At 42.5% G+C, this 19,921-nt stretch overlaps 1 protein-coding gene across 1 annotated transcript in view; it reads right to left on the reverse strand.

The window, feature by feature from the left end:
• npepps (aminopeptidase puromycin sensitive) overlaps positions 1-19,921 on the reverse strand; it is a 301,618-nt gene that overhangs the window by 127,953 nt on the left and 153,744 nt on the right. The window contains exon 13 of the mRNA XM_063038059.1: positions 11,272-11,381. Within this exon, the coding sequence (XP_062894129.1) occupies positions 11,272-11,381 (110 nt within the window). The remainder of the gene's footprint in view (positions 1-11,271; positions 11,382-19,921) is intronic.

The raw sequence follows: 19,921 nt of genomic DNA on the forward strand, positions 1-19,921 counted from the left end.
AGAGTGGTAGCTGTGTGGAACGAGCTTCCAGCAGAAGTGGTTGAGGAAGGTTCGATATTGTCATTTAAAGTTAAATTGAACAGCTATATAGACAGGAAAGGAATGGAGGGTTATAGGCTGAGTGCAGGTCGGTGGGACTAGGTGAGAGTAAGCATTTGGCACGGACTGGAGGGGCCGAGATGGCCTGTTTCTGTGCTGTAAATGTTATATAGTTATAAAGACTGACAAAGTGCGAAAGACGACAAACTGCAAATAAATAATATAGAAAAGATGAGTTGTGAAGACTCCTTGAAAGCCAGTCTGTTGATCGTGTATCAGTTCAGGGTTGTGCTGAGTGAAGTTATCCACTCTGGTTCAGGAGCCTGATGATAACTGTTTTTGAACCTGCTGGTGTGGGAGCTAAGGCTCTACCCGAAGGTATTAGTGAAGAATGTCCCAGATGGTGGAGGTCCTTGATGACAGATGCTGTTTTCTTATGGCAGTACTCTTTGCAGATGTACTCAATGGTGGGGAGGGCCTTGCGTGTGATCGACAGGGTTCTATCAACCACTTTTGTAGATGGTTCTGCTCTTGGGCATGGCAACCACAGCCCTCCTGTTTTTGCTACATCCTGGCGAATCTATTCTGAACTCTCTTGCTACTACATCCTTCCTGACATGTGGCAATGAGAACTGTACACAATATTTTAAGTGTGGTCTTTCTTTTCTTTTTACATCTTTTTATTAACTTTCAAAATTATAAACTCAATAACAAAGTTGATACAAAGAGATTGGAACAATCTTAATAAGCATATACAAAAAGGATTTTAAGTAACATAGGTATAATAGAGTTCCAAACTCATAATGAAATTAGTCATACAGAAAAAAAAATATAGAGAAAAAACATATACAAAGAAAAACCCCAAAAGAAAAAAAACCCAAAAAGAAACAGAACAGGGCTAGACCAATATCTTCAATCAGACACATTCAGTAATGTCGTCAACTCCGCTCCTCTATTCATATAATTTAAGTTAAAAAAAAATTCGGAAAGGTCAAATTACATCATATGAAAATGTTGCATAAAAGGTTTCCAAGTTTCTTCCAATTTAACCGAAGGATCAAAACTATCACTTCTAATGTTTTCTGAATTTAAGTTTAATATAGTTTGAGAAAACCACTGGAATGTAGTAGGAGGATTGGTTTCCTTCCAGTTCAACAAAATAGATCTTCCAGCCATTAAAGTAACAAAAGCTATCATCTGACAGGCTGAAGAAGACAAAGATCCATGTTCTACCATTGAGAATCCAAAAATTGCTGTAATAGGATGGGGTTTTAAATCAAATCAAAACTGTTAAAATAGTATCAAAAATATGTTTCCAATATTTTTCCAAAAGAGGACAGGACCAAAACATATGAGTTAAAGAAGCCACCTCAGAGTGACATCTATCACAAGTAGGGTTTATATGGGAATAAAAACGGGCTAATTTATCTTTGGACATATGGGCTCTATGTAATACTTTAAATTGTATTCATGTATGTTTAGCACATATAGAAGAAGTACTAACTAACTGAAAAACGTTATCCCATTTCTCTATAGGTAGACAAAGTTGAAGTTCACTTTTCCATTCATTTTTAATTTTATCAGATATACCTAGCTGTAATTTCATAATTATATCATAGATAATTGCTATTAATCCCTTCTGAAAAGGATTTAAACCTAAAATTTTATCAATAGTATCAGTAGGATTTGAAGTCGGAAAGGTAGGCAACCTCTTCCACTTAATCGGGTGGTTTAAGCCATTTGTATTCCAAGAAACCAAATTAATAATCTTATCCATCGTAATGAGCTCGAGCATATGTAAAAGGTTAACCAGAGTACAGACTCATGACCCCGGAAGGGGAAAAAAGATCCAAAGAGGAACTGGAAGTTATGACATTTCAGACATTTTGGTAGTTTCAGGTCAGCTCATTTAAAAAGCAAAAATGAGTTAAAGAACAAGAATACCACCCTCCTCCCACAAAAACCCAAAAAAAAAACCAGAAAGTGGCCAATGCTAAATCTAAAGCTAATCCTAACCCCATCTTTCCAGAAGACAACCCAAAAGAAATATGTTTACCAAAAGAAATACCACCCATATTCAAAAAAAAGTAAAAAAAATAGCTATAATGGTAAGAAAAAGCTTACACGATTATAAGCATCGAATAGTTCCTTCTTACTCATATTTCAAAGAACATCAAACGTTAGATTATATTACTAGATTAATTTTTCATATATAAGTGATCTTAAGTGACGTTAGAAACAGAAAGGATTCTGGGGAGAAGAAAACAATCCACCATCTTAAAATCTAATACTCCAGTAATATTTCAGAAAGAAAACAAGCATTAAAATTGTAACTAAATAACTTTCAAAAAGTATTAAGAGTAAGATATACAAGATCACTAACAGAAAAGCATAATATCATTTAACAGTATAAAGCGAACCTACACTGCAAGATCAAGGGAAAAACCCTCAAACTATAAAATCAAAGACGAGAGAGAAAACAAAACGATACATTAATTAATCCTCCCCAGAGAGAGGCAGATTATCGAGAAAACTTTGGGCTTCTATCGGATTTTTAAACAGGCTACGCGAGTTGTCCAGCATAACCACTCTCCAACGGGCTGGAAACAGTAGCGCTATTTTATAGCCCCGACAATAAAGTTCTGCCATCTGTGGTTTAAAAGCCATCCGTTTTTTCAGTACGTCTTGGCTGTAGACTTCAACAATCCTGAACTTGAATTCTTGAAATTGGATCATACCCTTCTTCCGAGCAGCTCAAATAACTCGTTCCTTATCATGGACATGATGAAACTGAATGATGATTGGTCTCGGTCTGGTCAAATTCTCTGGATTAAAACAAAAAGAACGGTGCGATCTAATAGTGGGGGCTCCTCTAATATATCGGACCCAAACACATCCATTAGCAATTTAGAGAAATATTTGGTGGGATCTCCCGTCTCAACATCTTCAGGAAAACCGATTATTCGCAAATTCTGTCGTCAGGAGCGATTTTCAAGATCGATATTCTTAGCTTGATAACATTCCAGTTGCTGAGTTACCGAAGTTAAACTTGTTTCAAGAGCTTCAATTTTTCAATCTCTTTTGCGGCCATCTTCATCTAGTTCCGAGATTCTGACTTGTTGTTGATTAATTTCACGTCTGAATGTTCTTGAATCCTCTTGCATCGACTTCAACACTCCTCCAATTCCGGTGAGTCTTTGATTAACTGTTTCATCTAGAAGTTTCTTCATTAGTTCCATAGTTATCGGAGCTTCCTTTGATGTTCCAGGATCACCATTTTTTTTTCCTGTTCCTGCCGGAACCTTTCCCTTCTTTAATTTCTCGTGCTCTAGTATTCATTTTCAGTAAGTAAAAGTCATAGTTCAATGATATAAATGTAATATAAATCATTTATTGTAGGTATAGGTAAAGTAAATAAGAGTGGTTTTATACAACTGTAACATGACACTAAAGGTGATTGGAAAGAGTATTAAAGGGAATTTCACATGAAATCTTTAAAAAAAAACAATACACATAGAATTTGGCTGGCAGGGTGGTCTCTACCAAAGGAGGTATAAGGTGCTCCTTCCCTCTGCTAGACTTGCAGGTCATCCTTGGGCAAGGTGTAGCATCTGCTTAGCCCCCCAATCAGGGTCACATGAAGCCACAGGAGTAGGAGGTGGATAGTCGTATGAGCAGCTGGTGCATATCACAATTCTTGGTTATGTGACCACTGATGCAAGGGGTCACCCATCTTGTAAAGACATTGTCCAGAAGGCAATAGCAAACCACTTCTGCAGAAAAATTTGCCAAGCACAATCATGGTCATGGAAAGACCATGGTCACCTATGTCATACACATGGCACGTAATCATGCTGATGATGATGACACATAGAATGATTTATATCCAGAACTTCCTACCAGATTTGCTGGTGAAATCAGATACAATCACTATTTTTGAGAGGCATTTAGAGAGGCAAATGAATAGGCAAAAATGTTCATGCTCCCATTGTTTACCCAAGGTCCTCATGTTATTGTCAGAAAAGTTAGTTCGTTAGGCTCACCACATCCATATTGACATTCTTGCCCATCAATGCCAATTGTATTTATCCACATGATCCTGGGCAGTGTCTTTACAAGACAGGTGACCTCAGCCATTATCAATCCTCTTCAGAGACTGTCTGCCTGGCATCAGTGATCACATAACCAGGGCTTGTGATCTGCACCGGCTGCTCATACGACCATCCACCACCTGCTCCCATGGGCCTAGCAGGAGCTACATCTTACCCAAGGGTGATTTACATGGTTAGTGGAGAGAAGGAGTGCCTTACATCTCCTTTGGTAGTGACGTACCTCCACCTTGCCACCTGAGCCTATTCAAATACCTAAGTGCCTCAAACAAAAAAAAAAGTGCTGGTTGTCAAGTACCAGTCTTTTTAGCCAGAGGGTGTTAGATCTGTAGAAATTCATTGCCACGAAGGGCTGTGGAGGCCAAGTCATTTGGGTACATTTAAAATAGAAGTCCACAGGTACTTAATCATGCCGTCAAAGGTTACATGGAGAAGATCAGGAGAATGGGGTTGAGAGGAATAGTAAATCAGCCATGATCCAATGGCAGAGAAAACTTGATGGGCTGAATGACCTAATCCTGTTCTTTTGCCTTATGGTTTAACCCATGCTGTTTTAAGTACACTGGTCAGAAAAGATTTTATTCAAAGCCCTGCAAATCTTATAACCCTTACCTCTAACTTACACCACAAACAATTATGTGAAGCAATGAGTTTCTTACCACTTATACTGTGTCCCTCAATCTGTTACCAAGTAGCTTTTTCCACCCCAAGGAAAACAAGCTCATCCTATCCAGTTCTGCAACGGCAATGTCCTTTTCCATCTGAATACTGATAATTATTCCTTCAAGACTTCAGCTGTTTACTTTGGTGCTAGGCACCAGACAGTTGATCTCCAATAATGCCACCCCCCATTTCCTCATGACTGCTTGGAGGCCTCTAGAGACCCTCATTAAAGTCATAGCGTCATAGAACACTACAGCACCAAACTATTAATCTGCCCAGTCTCATCAGCCTACACCAGGGCCATAGCCCTACCATCCACGAACCTATCCAAACTTCTCTTAAACATTGAAATTGAAAACGCATCCACCGATTGCGCTGGCCACCGGGAAGTCCTCCTTGTGACAGATGGTGTGGAGATGCTCGACGAAGTGGTCCCCTAATTTACAAAGGGTCTCACCAATGCAGAGGAGGCTGCATTGGAAACACTGGTAACAATAGGACAACCCCAGCAGATTTGCAGGTGAAGTGTTGCCTCACCTGGAAGGACTGTTTGGGGCCCTGAATAGAGGTGAAGGAAGTGGTGTCTGGGCAGGTGTAGCACTTGGGCCACTTGCAGAGATGAGTGCCTGGAGGGAGATTAGTGGGGAGAGATGAATGAACAAGAGAATTGAGGAGGGTGTGATCCCAGCAGAAAGCTGGGGGGTGGTGGGAGGTAAAGACATGTTCAGTGTTATGATCCTTTTGGAGATAGCTGAAATTGCGGAGGATAATGTATTAGATCCAGAGGCTGATAGGATGGTAGGTAAGGAGAAGGGGGACTCCTTACTAACGTTAGTCCTGACGAAGGGTCTCGGCCTGAAACGTCGACTGTACCACTTCCTAGAGATGCTGCCTGGCCTGCTGCGTTCACCAGCAACTTTGATGTGTGTTGCTTGAATTTCCAGCATCTGCAGAATTCCTCGTGTTTGCGTTTTTAAATCCTGAAAGCTAATTGGCTGCTGCACAAAGCCTGAGTGAATTATTTGTTCTCATGCTTCCAATCTCCAAATGGGTGCTCAAAGTGCCAAGCTGCCGTGAGTCATAGCCTTTTCCATTCAATCGGCGAACCTGAGCAAGCTACACCTTCTCAGGCTTCCGATCTATGAATGGCTGCTGCTCAAAGCCTGGAGGCTTAAGTTTTCCTACTTCATTTATTGGTTCCCCACAACTTACTGTACTCACACGTCCGAGTATCTTGACAAATTAGCTTTGGCTCTCCTCGGCAGCTCTATCAAACTGCACCCACGCAAGGACATTAGGCCCACCTTTCGCCAGAATGGCCCCAGCAATCAAGAAATTTAATGCCCCCCCATACCATCTCTTCAACCATGCATTCATCTGATGACTCCCCCTATTACTTGACTCAATAGCACATAGCAATGGATGTAATCTAGGCATTAAAACGTTGTTTTATTTGTTACCCAGTTACACAAGTTCAAATTGCAGAACCTCATTCTTCATTTCACCTCTGTCATTGTGACACCAGCTTAACTGCGATAAATCCATTTACACTCTCTCTCTCAACAGATATGGTACTGTATATACAATCAGTAGCCAGTTTACTAGGTACATCCTATCCTCGTTATATGCGTCTTCAGACAATGCGGATTCACAGTTATGCAAGGAACCTATTTCTACCAACTTCTTGTTATATGCGTCCAAAACTCACAGTTATGCGAGGGCACTGCTTTCCCGCCAATACAAGTCACGTGCGCACGCCTCACAGTCTCACTCCTGCCAGTCTCGCATTGGTTTTGGCAACACGTGGATGTGTGCTCTTGCGCTCTTAAACGTTTGTGTTTTTACTACGGTGTAGTGATTTTGTGCTTGAAATATTTAACTATGCCTCCTAAGCGTCCGATGTCAAGTCCTGGGCCATCAGCCAAGCAGCAGAGAACCACTTTAACACTTGGGAAAAGAAGTTGGAAATTATAAACAGGGCGGTGTCAGGTGAAGGTAAGACAGCTCTGGGACGCTACCTGTGCAGTTGCGGGCTACGTTAGCTGAGTTGGGCATCACACCAAAGCAGGTGTTTAATGCAGATGAAACCAGACTTTTTTGGAAGCATATGCTGAAACGCACTTATATAAGGATGAAAAAACTGCGTCAGGTTTCAAGGCAGCAAAGGATAGATTGACTTTGCTTAGGTGTTCCAATGCCAAAGGAGACTGTAAGATGAAACCTCTCTTAGTTTACCATTCACTAAATCCCCGTGCTCTTAAGGGTTTGTGTAAGAATATGCTTCCTGTCCACTGGGCAGCTAACAAGAAAGCATGGGTCACTGGTCAGATCTTTGAGGATGGGTTTGCTAATCATTTTGCCGTTGAGGCTGAACGCTACTGCCCGGAACAGAACCTTGCCTTTAAAGTTCTTTTGTTGCTTGACAATGCGCCAGCCCATCCTAAACATTTGGACAGCATTCATCCTAACATAAGTGCGTTTCCTGCCGCCTAACACAACATCGCTGATTCAACCACTCGACCAAAGGTGTGATATCCACATTCAAGGCTTTTTTTTTTAAAAAGGCGAACTGTCTCTCAGATGCTGCAAGCAACAGATGATTTTGAAAATCCTGGGAGTTTACCAACGGTGAGGGAATGGTGAAAGTCCTTCAACATCAGACATACCATCAACGACATTGATGAATCCTGGGAAGAGGTCAGGTCTGGAAGGAAGATGCTGGAGTCAATTATAAAAGATGAAATAGCGGCATATTTGGATAGCAGTAGCAGGATAGGTCCGAGTCAGCATGGATTTATGAAGAGGAAATCGCGCTTGACTAATCTTCTGGAATTTTTTGAGGATGTAACTTTGAAAATAGACATGGGAAAGCCAGTGGATGTAGTGTACCTGCACTTTCAGAAAGCCTTTGATAAGGTCCCACATTGGAGATTCGTGGGCAAAATTAGGGCACATGGTATTGGGGGTAGGGTACTGAATGGATAGAAAATTGCTTGGCAGACAGGAAACAAAGAGTAGGGATTAACGGGTTCTTTTCAGAATGGCAGGCAGTGACTAGTGGGGTACCACAAGGCTCGGTGCTGGGACCACAGCTATTTACAATATACATTAATGATTTAGATGAAGGGATTAAAAGTAACATTAGCAAATTTGCAGATGACACAAAACTGGGTGACAGTGTGAAATGTGAGGAGGATGTTATGAGAATGCAGAGTGATTTGGACAGGTTGGGTGAGTGGGCAGATGCAGTTTAATGTGGATAAATGTGAGGTTATCCACTTTGGTGGCAAGAACAGGAAGGCAGATTACTATCTGAATGGTGTCAAGTTAGGAAAAGGGGAGGTACAACGAGATCTGGGTGTCCTTGTTCATCAGTCACTGAAAGTAAGCATACAGGTACAGCAGGCAGTGAAGAAAGCTAAGGGCATGTTGGCCTTCATAACAAGGGGAGTTGAGTATAGGAGCAAAGAGGTCCTTCTGCAGTTGTACAAGGTCCTGGAGAGACCCCACCTGGAGTACTGCGTGCAGTTTTGGTCTCCAAATTTGAGGAAGGACATTCTTGCTATGGAGGGAGTGCAGCGTAGGTTCACTGGGTTAATTCCAGGGATGGCGAGAATGTCATATGTTGAAAGATTGGAGTGACTGGGCTTGTATACACTGGAATTTAGAAGGATGAGAGGGGATCTGATTGAAACTTAAGATTATTGAGGGATTGGACACGCTAGAGCAGGGGTCCCCAACCTTTTTTGCGCCGCGGACCGGTTTAATATTGACAATATTCTTGCGGACTGGCCGACCCGGGAGGCGGGGTGTAGGGTTGCCAACGGACAAGAGTAGCAGTCAGAGAAAGACTACAATGACCATGAACCATGAAGCCTTGCACAGGTATCAGTGCGCATGCGTGACCTGCGCATGCATGTACCTGCCGATATTATTCTCTGCAAAGCGTTTTTGGCAATTCTGTTCGGGGGGGGGGGGGCTGGAGTTCATCATGACCAGAATATTGGTAATAAGGGGCTAATACACTCAATTTCGTTTCTAAAAGGGTTTATCTAACAAATTTAATATTAAACACACAGCGCATATTTTCCTCGCATGAATATAGTGATAAGTCACTCATCAGGGGAGGACAAGGGAGCTTAAAGTGTTGAAAGAACTTTCAGTAGAAGTGGTAGAGGCAGTTTCGATATTATTTAAAGAAAAATTGGATAAGTATATGGACAGGAAAGGAATGGAGGGGTATGGGCTGAGTGCAGGTCAGTGGGACTAGGTGAGAGTAGCTTTCGGCACGGACTAGAAGGGCCGAGATCGCCTATTTCCGTCCTGTAATTGTTATATGGTTATATAAGTCACTTTATCAGTCAGTAGCATCATAACATTTTAAGTAACGTTTGGATATTAAACACACATATTTTCCCCGTATGAACATATAAAATCATTGCAACACACCAGTATCGCGGAATCAGTGGGGGCCCTGGGCTTGTTTCCCTGCAACAAGACGGTCCTATCGAGGGGTGATGGGAGACAGCGATACTCAAAGGAGGTTCCTTATGTCCAGTCTATTTAGTTTTCGTCGCATTCATTGCAGAGATATGTTGGAAATGGAAGCAACATTTTCAGTGCTTTCGTGGCTATCTCAGGATATTTAGCCTTGACTTTGATCCAGAATGCCGGCAGAGATGTTATGTCAAACATACTTGTCAGCCCGCCGTCATTTGCAAGCTCGAGGAGTAGATCTCTTTCCCGCGCTGACATGGATGACGCGCGGGTAATGACCTCGCGTGTGTTCAAGCTCAACAGTGGGCGTGACAGGGAATGAGGAAAGGTGCAGCTGACTCATATCACCAAATCATATCGTTTCCTTGCGGCCCAGTAGCAAATGGTCTGCGGCCCGGTGGTTGGGGACCGCTGCGCTAGAGGCAGGAAACAGGTTCCCAATGTTGGGGGAGTCCAGAACCAGAGGCCACAGTTTAAGAATAAGGGGTAGACCATTTAGAACGGAGTTGAGGAAAAACTTTTTCACACAGAGGGTTGTGGTTCTGTAGAATGCTCTGCCTCAGAATGCAGTGGAGGCCAATACTCTGAATTCTTTCAAGAAAGAGTTAGATAGAGTTCTTAAAGATAGCGGAGTCAAGGAATATGGGGAGAAGGCAGGAACAGGGTACTGATTGTGGATGATCAGCCATGATCACAGTGAATTGTACTGGCTCGAAGGGCTGAATGGCCTACTCCTGCACCTATTGTCTTCCACTCTGAAGCAACTGGCAGAATTTTTTTTTTTTTTTTTTTTTTTTTTTAAGGCTGAGGAACACTTGGCACAAATGGCGATGGACAAGGACCCAAGTTTGGAATGGAGTCAGCATTTCAGTCGCTCCCTGCAGTCATGCCTTTTTCCCTACAAGCAAATTTATGCTGAAAAACAAAATGCTGCCAAGCAAACTATCCTCACTACTTTCTTCAAACCGGTGTCATCACCTGCTGCAGGCAGTACTGAGGGTTCTGTGAGTCTTCCTTCACCCCTTGCTGTTCTTGATGATCCTGATGACACAGAACCATCCACCTCATCCATGTAAAGCTGCCCGACACCACAACAACCACTCAACTCCTGCAGCAAACATACCTGCCACTGCTGGTGAGTACTCTACACCCTAGTATGTTAACTTTCTATGATTTATTATGTTGAATATTACCCTAAATTGATGAAATATAATATGAATGTTGCCTTGTGGTACTGCTTTTCTGTCGTATTGGTATGAAAATGTGAAAATTACAGATAAAACATATTTAGGAAGCCCTCAAGAACGCATCCCTATTTCCTCCATTTAAATAATTATTCACATTATGCGTTTTCACTTTATGCGTCGACTTCGAAGAATGTATCCCCTGCATATAATGAGGATAGGGTGTACAGGAGAGGAATGCGGTGTGGTCTTCAGCTGCCATAGCCCATACATTTCCATATTCGACATGTTGTGCGCTCAGAGATGCTCTTCTGCAAACCACTGCTGTAACGTGTAGTTATCTGAGTTACTGCTGCCTTCCTGTCAGCTTGAACCAATCCGGCCATTCTCCTCTGACCTCCCTCATTAACAAGATGCTTTCACCCACAGTACTGCCATTCACTGGCTGTTTTTTGTTTGTTTTTACACCATTCTCTGTCAACTATAGAGATTGTTGTGCATGTAAATCCCAGGAGATCAGCAGTTTCTGAGATTCGCAAGACCCCACCTGGCATCAACAATCATTTCACGGTCGAAGTAACTTAGATCACTTTCTTCCCCATTCTGATGTTCAGTCTGAACAACAACTGAATCTCTTGACCATGTCTGCATGATTTCATGGACGAGTTGCTGCCACATGATTGGCTGATAAATATTTGCATTAACAAGGTGTACAGGTCTACCTGATAAAGTGGTCACTGAGTGCATATATAGATATAACTTGTCTTAAAGTAACTCACCTGTTCTTCTTCCACATAAATGAGAGGAAACCCCATCTGTTTCGTCCATGTGCTCATTACAGCATTAATAGGCTTCCCACTGGCCTCTTCCAAACAGCTCCAAAGATCCTCTGTAAGGTTCAAAGTTCAAAGTAAATTTATTATCAAAGTACATGTACTTATGTCACCATATACAACCCTGAGATTCATTGTCTTGCGGGCATATTCCATAAATGCATAGAATAATACATAACAGAGTCAATGAAAGGAATGAAGTAAAAAATAATGCCACTCAGGGTCCTTGATGTGTTTTTTTAAAACCTCAAAACAAACCCAAATCAGATGAGATTTATTTGTCACATGTACATCGAAACATGGTTCCTGTAAGTTCCCACTATCTATTAAATGCTCCCACTGGCAAGTCTCAAATAGTCTCTGACCACCAAGTCCAGCTCTTGGCCTTCATGCGTGGCTTAGCTACTAAGCCTTGCAGAACTGTTTCTACTTACAGGAGAAGGGACAAAGGCAGGTTACCTGCACCAGTCACTTTCGGCAGATGGAGCTTATCAGCCGTGGTTAGCAGCTCATCTAGAAGGAAAACTCTGATCTCAAACCTCCGCTGCCTTACGGATATACCCACTCAAGGAGAAGGTTTCAGGAGTAAACCCCAAGGGAAAAATCTGGAGCTGGAGTCCCTAAGGCAGTCTTATATTAAGTTCAATGCTGACTGGCAGCTCCTGTTGGTGCCAAACTGCATCAATCTCTGCCATTCCTTTGGGTTCAGTAACTACATGGAGAGGGTGAGCTTGCTACATGGGCAACAGCTAGCTCTCCATATTGTACTGCTCAGGCTTGCTTATCTAGACAGCTAGGACACAACATTCATGGTCGACCCTGACCAACGGAGGTCTCCACACATCGAAACATGCAGTAAAAAGCATCATTTGCTTCAACAAACAGTCTGAAAGTGTGCTGAGCATAACGTGCCTACAATTTACAAAGCCTAACATCCTAGGAATGTGAGAGGAAACTGGAGTACCAGGAGGAAACCGCGATTTGGGAGGAATTGAATCCTCGATCACAATCAATGGCACTGTGAAACTTGTTACACTAACTGCTATGTTATCGTCCTGCCCACATAGTCGCTAATAGAAATATGGAAGCCAGAATGAGAGACCTGAATGACAAATAAAAAGACAATTTGTGGAAATAACACGAGACACAGGACTAGGAGTAGGTCTATAGAAAAACCTCCAGTCTACTTTGCCATTCAAAAATAGCTCAGCACCATTTTCCTACCCCCTTATTATAAACACAATAGGCAAAGTGAAATCGGCTTACTTAACAATGGAGTATAAACTTTGCATCTAACTGACTTTGTTTTGATGCATACAAATTGGTGATGAGTTTGTTTGTTACGGTCTCTCCATGACCATGATTTTAACAATTTTTTTTCCAGAAGTGGTTTGCCATTGCCTTCATCTGGGCAGTGTGTCTTTACAAGACGGGTGACCTCAGCCATTATCAATACTCTTCAGAGTTTGTCTGCCTGGCATCAGTGGTCACATGACCAGGACTTAGGACTTGTGATATGCACCAGCTGCTCATATGACCATTCACCACCTGGTCCCATGGCTTCATCTGTCCCTGACTCTCTTTTTTTGGCAGGGGCGGGGTTTGCTAAGCAGGAGCTATACCTTGTCCAAGGGTGACCTGCAGGCCAGTGGAAGGAAGGAGCACCTTACACCTCCTTTGGTAGAGACGCATCTCCACCCAGCCACCCAGGTGCTTTTTATCTTGTTCAAATCATATCCAAATTGAAAATAATGTGGAAGCTTTTATACAGAATACTAAAGAATAGGACAGCAAGGCAGTGTGGCTGTTAGCGCAGTACTTTAGTAGAGACGCATCTCCACCCCGGTGATGGGTAGACGTGCATATAATGATGTTGAGGAATGCAGCACTTCCGCGTGGTCATGTTTTCCTGGCATGGGGGTGGCAAGGGCAGTGAACATAATCTTATTTTGTTGCAACTGAACCTTAGAGAAACCTGTTAAATAGCTGTTTAAGATGTAACAACCAGATCTCTGAGACACAGAAGCCTCTGAGTGCCCTATTGCATGAATCACAAGTCAAAAGTAGCAAATAATTATGAAAGTTCAATGTTATATTTGCAAGAAAACAGACTAAAGTTGGATTTAATTTCAGTCATATCAGGCATTGCTGAGACAACATCTGGAGAACTGTGTACAGTAGTGGTTGCCTTTTTTTTTAAAAAAAAACATTTGTTAATGAGATTTAGGCAGTCTAGAGAAGGTGTACTAAACCAATACCAAAATTTGGTTAGTTAGGAAATTAAGAAAATCTGTACCTGCTACAGCTCAGATGGCCTGATTGAATCAAAACCCTGGAGAGTGCTGACAAGGTGGATGGGGAGAGCATGTGCCCCTCCTGCAGGAGAATCTAAATTAAGGAGTTGGTGTTTAAAAACAAGGGGGGGCCAATATGAGTGACAGAACTGGGGGACCAACACACAAAATGCTGGAGGAACTCAGGTCAGGTAGCATCTATGGAAGGGAATAAACAAGACAAAGTCTTGGCTGATACCCTTCATCGGGACTGGAAAGGAATGAGGAAGATGCCAGAATAAGAAGGCTGGAGGGAGGGGAAGAGGTACAAGCCAGCAGGTGCCTTTTTTGTTAAATGAGTCTTTGGCACTTCCTTCCTCAAACTCTGGTACAAACAAGATTTACTTTTTGTTTTGAAAGGCAGAGGTAAAGTAGATCTTGATAAAAAACAGATTGGTTATCAGAAGTAGATTTGAATGCAGAGTTGAAGTTACAGTGAGATCAACCACTTGTTGAATAGCGGCAGAGATAGAGACCACGTGTGTGCTTGCATGAGGAAATATAAAACTGAAAGGGGATATGGGATCAGAGTTTTGCGGAGAATAAGTTTTCAAGTCTTTCAACATATTAAGCAAATTAAAACTGTTATACATAAAATCAATAGGGCTCAAGGCATTTTCACAAGAATACTATAAGCAAAGTTATGCCAAGCTTTTACAAAGCACTAACAAAACTCAGCACTGAACTCGTTGTCCACTGAATAGCAGAAAACTTGTTCCATTGTTTGCACTGAGAGAGAGACTATGTAAAACATATGTTCAGTGGCCTCTATTACATACCTCCTGCGCCTAATAAAGTGGCCACTGAATATATGTTAGTGGTTAGAAAGCTAATGGCATGCTGGCCTTCATAACAAGGGGAGTTGAATACAGGAGCAAAGAGGTCCTTCTGCAGTTGTACAGGGCCCTTGGTGAGACCACACCTGGAGTATTGTGTGCAGTTTTGGTCTCCAAATTTGAGGAAGGTCATTCTTGCTATTGAGGGAGTGGAGCGTAGGGTTCACGAGGTTAATTCCCGGGATGGCAGGACTGTCATATGTTGAAAGATTAGAGCAACTGGGCTTGTATACACTGGAATTGAGAAGGATGAGAGGGGATCTGATTGAAACATATAAGATTATTAAGGGATTGGACATGCCAGAGGGAGGAAACATGTTCCCGATGTTGGGGGAGTCCAGAACCAGAGGCCACAGTTTAAGAATAAGGGGTAGACCATTTAGAACGGAGTTGAGGAAAAACTTTTTCCACCCAGAGTGTTGTGGTTCTATGGAATGCTCTGCCTCAGAAGGCAGTGGAGGCCAATTCTCTGGATTCTCTCAAGAAAGAGTTAGATAGAGCTCTTAAAGATAGTGGAGTCAAGGGATATGGGGAGAAGGTAGGAACGGGGGTACTGATTGTGGATGATCAGCCATGATCACAGTGAATGGCAGTGCTGGCTCGAAGGGCTGAATGGCCTACTCCTGCACCTATTGTCTATTTTTGCTGCTGTAGCTCATCCACTTCAAGGTTTGTCATGATGTACATTCAGAGATGCTCTTCTGCACATTACTGTTGTAATGCATGGTTATTTGAGTTACTGTCACCTTCCTGTCAGCTTGAACCAGTCTGGCCATTCTCCTCTGACCTCTCTCATTAACAAGATGCTTTCGCCCACAGAACTGCTGCTCACTGAATATTTTTTGGTTCCTTCACCATTCTCTGTAAACTCGAGGCTTCTGTGTGTGAAAATCCCAGGAGATCAGCAGTTTCTGAGATACTCAAACCACTGTCTAGCACCAATAATCATTCCATGGTCAAAGTACCTTAGATCACATTCTTCCCCATTCTGATGTTTAGTCTGAACAACAACTGAACCTCTTGACCATGTCTGCATGTTTTTATGCACCGAGTTGATACCACATGAATGACTAATTAGATATTTGCATTAATGTGCCCAGGTGTAGATAATAAACTGGCCACTGTGTACATCTCTGAAGAATTAAAATATCAAAACTGTCTGCAAAATCCTCTGTATCCCGTCAGATAAGCAAATCAGCATCAGCACAGTTTCCAAGACTCTGATTACACTGGCAACAGATAATCTGCCCCAAATTGCAGCATTGTAAAGAGATGACTTGCCAATGATCACTCAATATGGAGCAACAACATTAAAGCTGACATTTGTCACGAGCACATAAAAGTCATTAGGAATGGCAGGAGCGCACCGCTTTCCACTTGTCAAGTACCTACTGACCCAGCAGTGGTAAACGGGTCCCATACAGATCTCATTAACCCCATTAGAACTTGAAGAACTGAAGGAAAGCAAGGTACACTTGACCCCAAGGGAATGCCCAAGAAAAAATAATGAAAAATCCAGCAAGTAATTTACTTTGGCTTCTCAAAAAGGACGGGTTGCACTTGAATCCCAGGGGGACCAATATCCTGGTGGGGAGGTTTGCTAAGGCTATTGGGGAGAGTTTAAACTAGAATTGCTGGAGGGTGGGAACCGAACAGAGGAGGAAGAGGCGGTTAGCTCACAAATAGAGAAAGCTTGGAGACGGTGAGAGGGAGGATAGGCAGGTGATAGAAAAGGAACGCGCTCAGACCAATGGTTTGAGATGTGTCTATTTTAATGCAAGGAGTATTATGAACAAAGCGGATGAGCTTAGGGCGTGGATTGGTACTTGGAGCTATGATGTTGTGGCCATTACAGAGACTTGGATGGCTCAGGGGCAGAAACAGTTACTTCAAGTGCCAGGCTTTAGATGTTTCAGAAAGGACAGGGAGGGAGGCAAAAGAGGAGGGGGCATCAGAGATAGTGTCATGGCTGCAGAAAAGGAGGAAGTCATGGAGGGATTGTCCACTGAGTCTCTGTGCGTGGAAGTTAGGAACAGGAAGGGGTCAATAACTCTACTGGGCGTTTTTTTTTTATATAGACCACCCAATAGTAACAGGGACATCGAGGAGCAGATAGGGAGACAGACTCTGGAAAGGTGCAGTAATAACAGGGTTGTCGTGGTGGGAAATTTTAATTTTCCAAATATCGATTGGCATCTCCCTAGAGCAAAGGGTTTAGATTGGGTGGGGTATGTTAGGTGTGTTCAGGAAGGTTTCTTGACACAATATGTGGATAAGCCTACAAGGAGAGGCTGTACTTGATCTGGTATTGGGAAATGAACCTGGTCAGGTGTCCGGTCTCTCAGTGGGAGAACATTTTGGAGACAGTGATCACAATTCTACCTCCTTTTCCATAGCATTGGAGAGGGATAGGTACAGACAAGTTAGGAAAGATTTTAATCGGGGTAAAGGGAAATATGAGGCTATCAGGCAGGAACTTGGAAGTATAAATTGGGACAGATGTTCTCAGGGAAATGTATGGGAAAAATGTGGCAAATGTTCAGGGGATATTTGTGTGGTGTTCTGCACAGATATGTTCCAATGAGACAGGGAAAGGATGGTAGGGTACATGAACTGTGGTGTACAAAGGCAGTTGTAAATCTAGTCAAGAAGAAAAGCTTACGAAAGGTTCAAAAAAAAAAACAAGGTAGTGATAGAGATCTAGAAGATTATAAGGCTAGCAGGAAGGAGTTTAAGAATGAATTTAGGAGAGTCAGAAGAGGCCACGAGAAAACCTTGGCAGACAGGATTAAGGAAAACCCCAAGGCATTCTACAAGTACGTGAAGAGCAAGAGGATAAGACGTGAGAGAATAGGACCAATCAAGTGTGACAGTGGAAAAGTGTGTATGGAACCAGAGGAAATAGCAGAGGTACTTAATGAATACTTTACTTCAGTATTCACTACAGAAAAGGATCTTGGCAATTGTAAGGATGACTCACAGTGGACTGAAAAGCTTGAGCATGTAGATATTAAGAAAGAGGATGTGCTGGAGCTTTTGGAAAGCATCAAGTTGGATAAGTCACCGGGACCGGACGAGATATACCCCAGGCTACTGTGGGAGGCGAGGGAGGAGATTGTTGAGCCTCTTGCGATGATCTTTGCATCATCAATGGGGACGGGAGAGATTCCGGAGAATTGGAGGGTTGTGGATGTTGTTCCTTTATTCAAGAAAGGGAGAAGAGATAGCTTAGGAAATTATAGACCAGTGAGTCTTATTTCAGTTGTTGGTAAGCTAATGGAAAAGATCCCTAGAGGCAGGATTTATGAACACTTAGAGAGGCGTAATATGATTAGGAATAGTCAGCATGGCTTTGTCAAAGGTAGATCGTGCCTTATGAGCCTGATTGAATTTTTTGAGGATGTGACTACACACATTGATGAAGGTAGGGCAGTAGATGTAGTGTACATGGATTTCAGCAAGGCATTTGATAAGGTACCCCATGCAAGGCTTATTGAGAAAGTAAGGAGGCATGTGATCCAAGGGGACCTTGCTTTGTGGATCCAGAACTGGTCTGCCCAGCGAAGGCAAAGAGTGGCTGTAAACGGGTCATATTCTGCATGGAGGTCAGTGACCAGTGGTGTGCCTCAGGGATCTGTTCTGGAACCCCTGCTCTTCGTGATTTTTATAAATGACCTTGATGAGGAAGTGGAGGGATGTAAATTTGCTGATGACACAAAGGTTGGGGGTGTTGTGGATAGTATGGAGGGCTGTCAGAGGTTACAGCAGGACATCGATAGGATGCAAAACTGGGCTGAGAAGTGGCAGATGGAGTTCAACCCAGATAAGTGTGAAGTGGTTCATTTAGGTAGGTCAAATATGATGCCAGAATATAGTATTAATGGTAAGACTCTTGGCAGTGTGGAGGATGAGAGGGATCTTGTGTTCTGAGTCCATAGGACACTCAAAGCTGCTGCGCAGGTTGACTCTGTGGTAAAGAAGGCATACAGTGCATTGGCCTTCATCAATCGTGGAATTGAATTTAGGAGTCAAGAGGAATGCTGCAGCTATATAGGACCCTGGTCAGACCCCACTTGGGAGTACTGTGCTCAGTTCTGGTCACCTCACTACAGGAAGCATGTGGAAACCATAGAAAGGGTGCAGCAGAGATTTACAAGAATGTTGCCTGGATTGGGGAGCATGCCTTATGAGAATAGGTTGAGTGAACTCGGCCTTTTTTCCTTGGAGCGACAGAGGATGAGAGGTGTCTTGATAGAGTATAAGATGATGAGAGGCATTGATCATGTGGATAGCCAGAGGTTTTTTCCAAAGGCTGAAATGGCTAACACGAGAGGGCACAGTTTTAAGGTGCTTGGAAGTAGGTACAGAGATGGCAGGGGTAAGCTTATTGTTGTTTTTTTTTAAAAACGCAGAGAGTGGAGAGTACATGGAATAGGCTGCCAGCGACAGTGCTGAAGAAGGATACGATAGGGTCTTTTCAGACACTCCAGGATAGGTACATGGAGCTTAGAAAAATAGAGGGCTATGGGTAACCCGAGGTAATTTCTAAGGTAAGGACATGTTCGGCACAGCTTTGTGGGCCAAAGGACCTGTATTGTGCTGTAGTTTTTCTATGTTTCTAAATAGTGGTGGAAGGTGACAGAATTTTAATACGAGAAATAGAGTACTTAATATCAACCACAAAGCTAATTATGCAAGTACATACACTTCACCACTACATTGTTAAATTTCTCTTTTTAATTTTGTCACTATAATGTGGATAGTAATACAAGTCTTCACATTTCCATTGAACCTATATTTTGCAATAGATTTTAACTGGACCAACAATTGTTACTGTCTCAAATCAGTTTTGAAAATAAAATACACTTAGTATTTTCCAATGACTTTTATGGAATTTGCATCTTCCAAACAAAGACCGTGTAATCTAAAAATAAAAGTCATTTGGCTCTTTGCCCTCATGAAGCACTGTGATGTCAGTTAAAAACATAACAGTGTAAGATTTCGGAGCAGAATTAGGCCATTTGACCCAAGTCTGCTCTGCCATTTCATCATGGCTGATCCATTTTCCTCTCAGCACCAATCTCCTGCCTTCTCCCTGTATCCTTTCATTGCCTAACCAATCACAAATCTATCAACCTCTACCTTAAATATACCCAAAGAAATGGCCTGCACAGCTGTCTGTGGCAATGAATTCCACAGATCCACCACCCTCTGGCTAAAGAAATTCCTCTTCATCTCCATTCTAAATGTATGTCCCTCTATTCCGAGACTCCCCGACCATAGGAAACATCCTCTCCATGACCACTCTATCAAGGCCTTTCACCATTCAATAGGTTTCAATGAGGTCCTCTCTCATTCTTCTAAATTCCAGTGAGTACAGGCCATCAAATGCCTCTCATATGATAAGTCTTTCAATCATAGAATCAT

This window comes from Mobula hypostoma, chromosome X1 (assembly GCF_963921235.1).
Source record: "Mobula hypostoma chromosome X1, sMobHyp1.1, whole genome shotgun sequence".
Taxonomy (NCBI): domain Eukaryota; kingdom Metazoa; phylum Chordata; class Chondrichthyes; order Myliobatiformes; family Myliobatidae; genus Mobula; species Mobula hypostoma.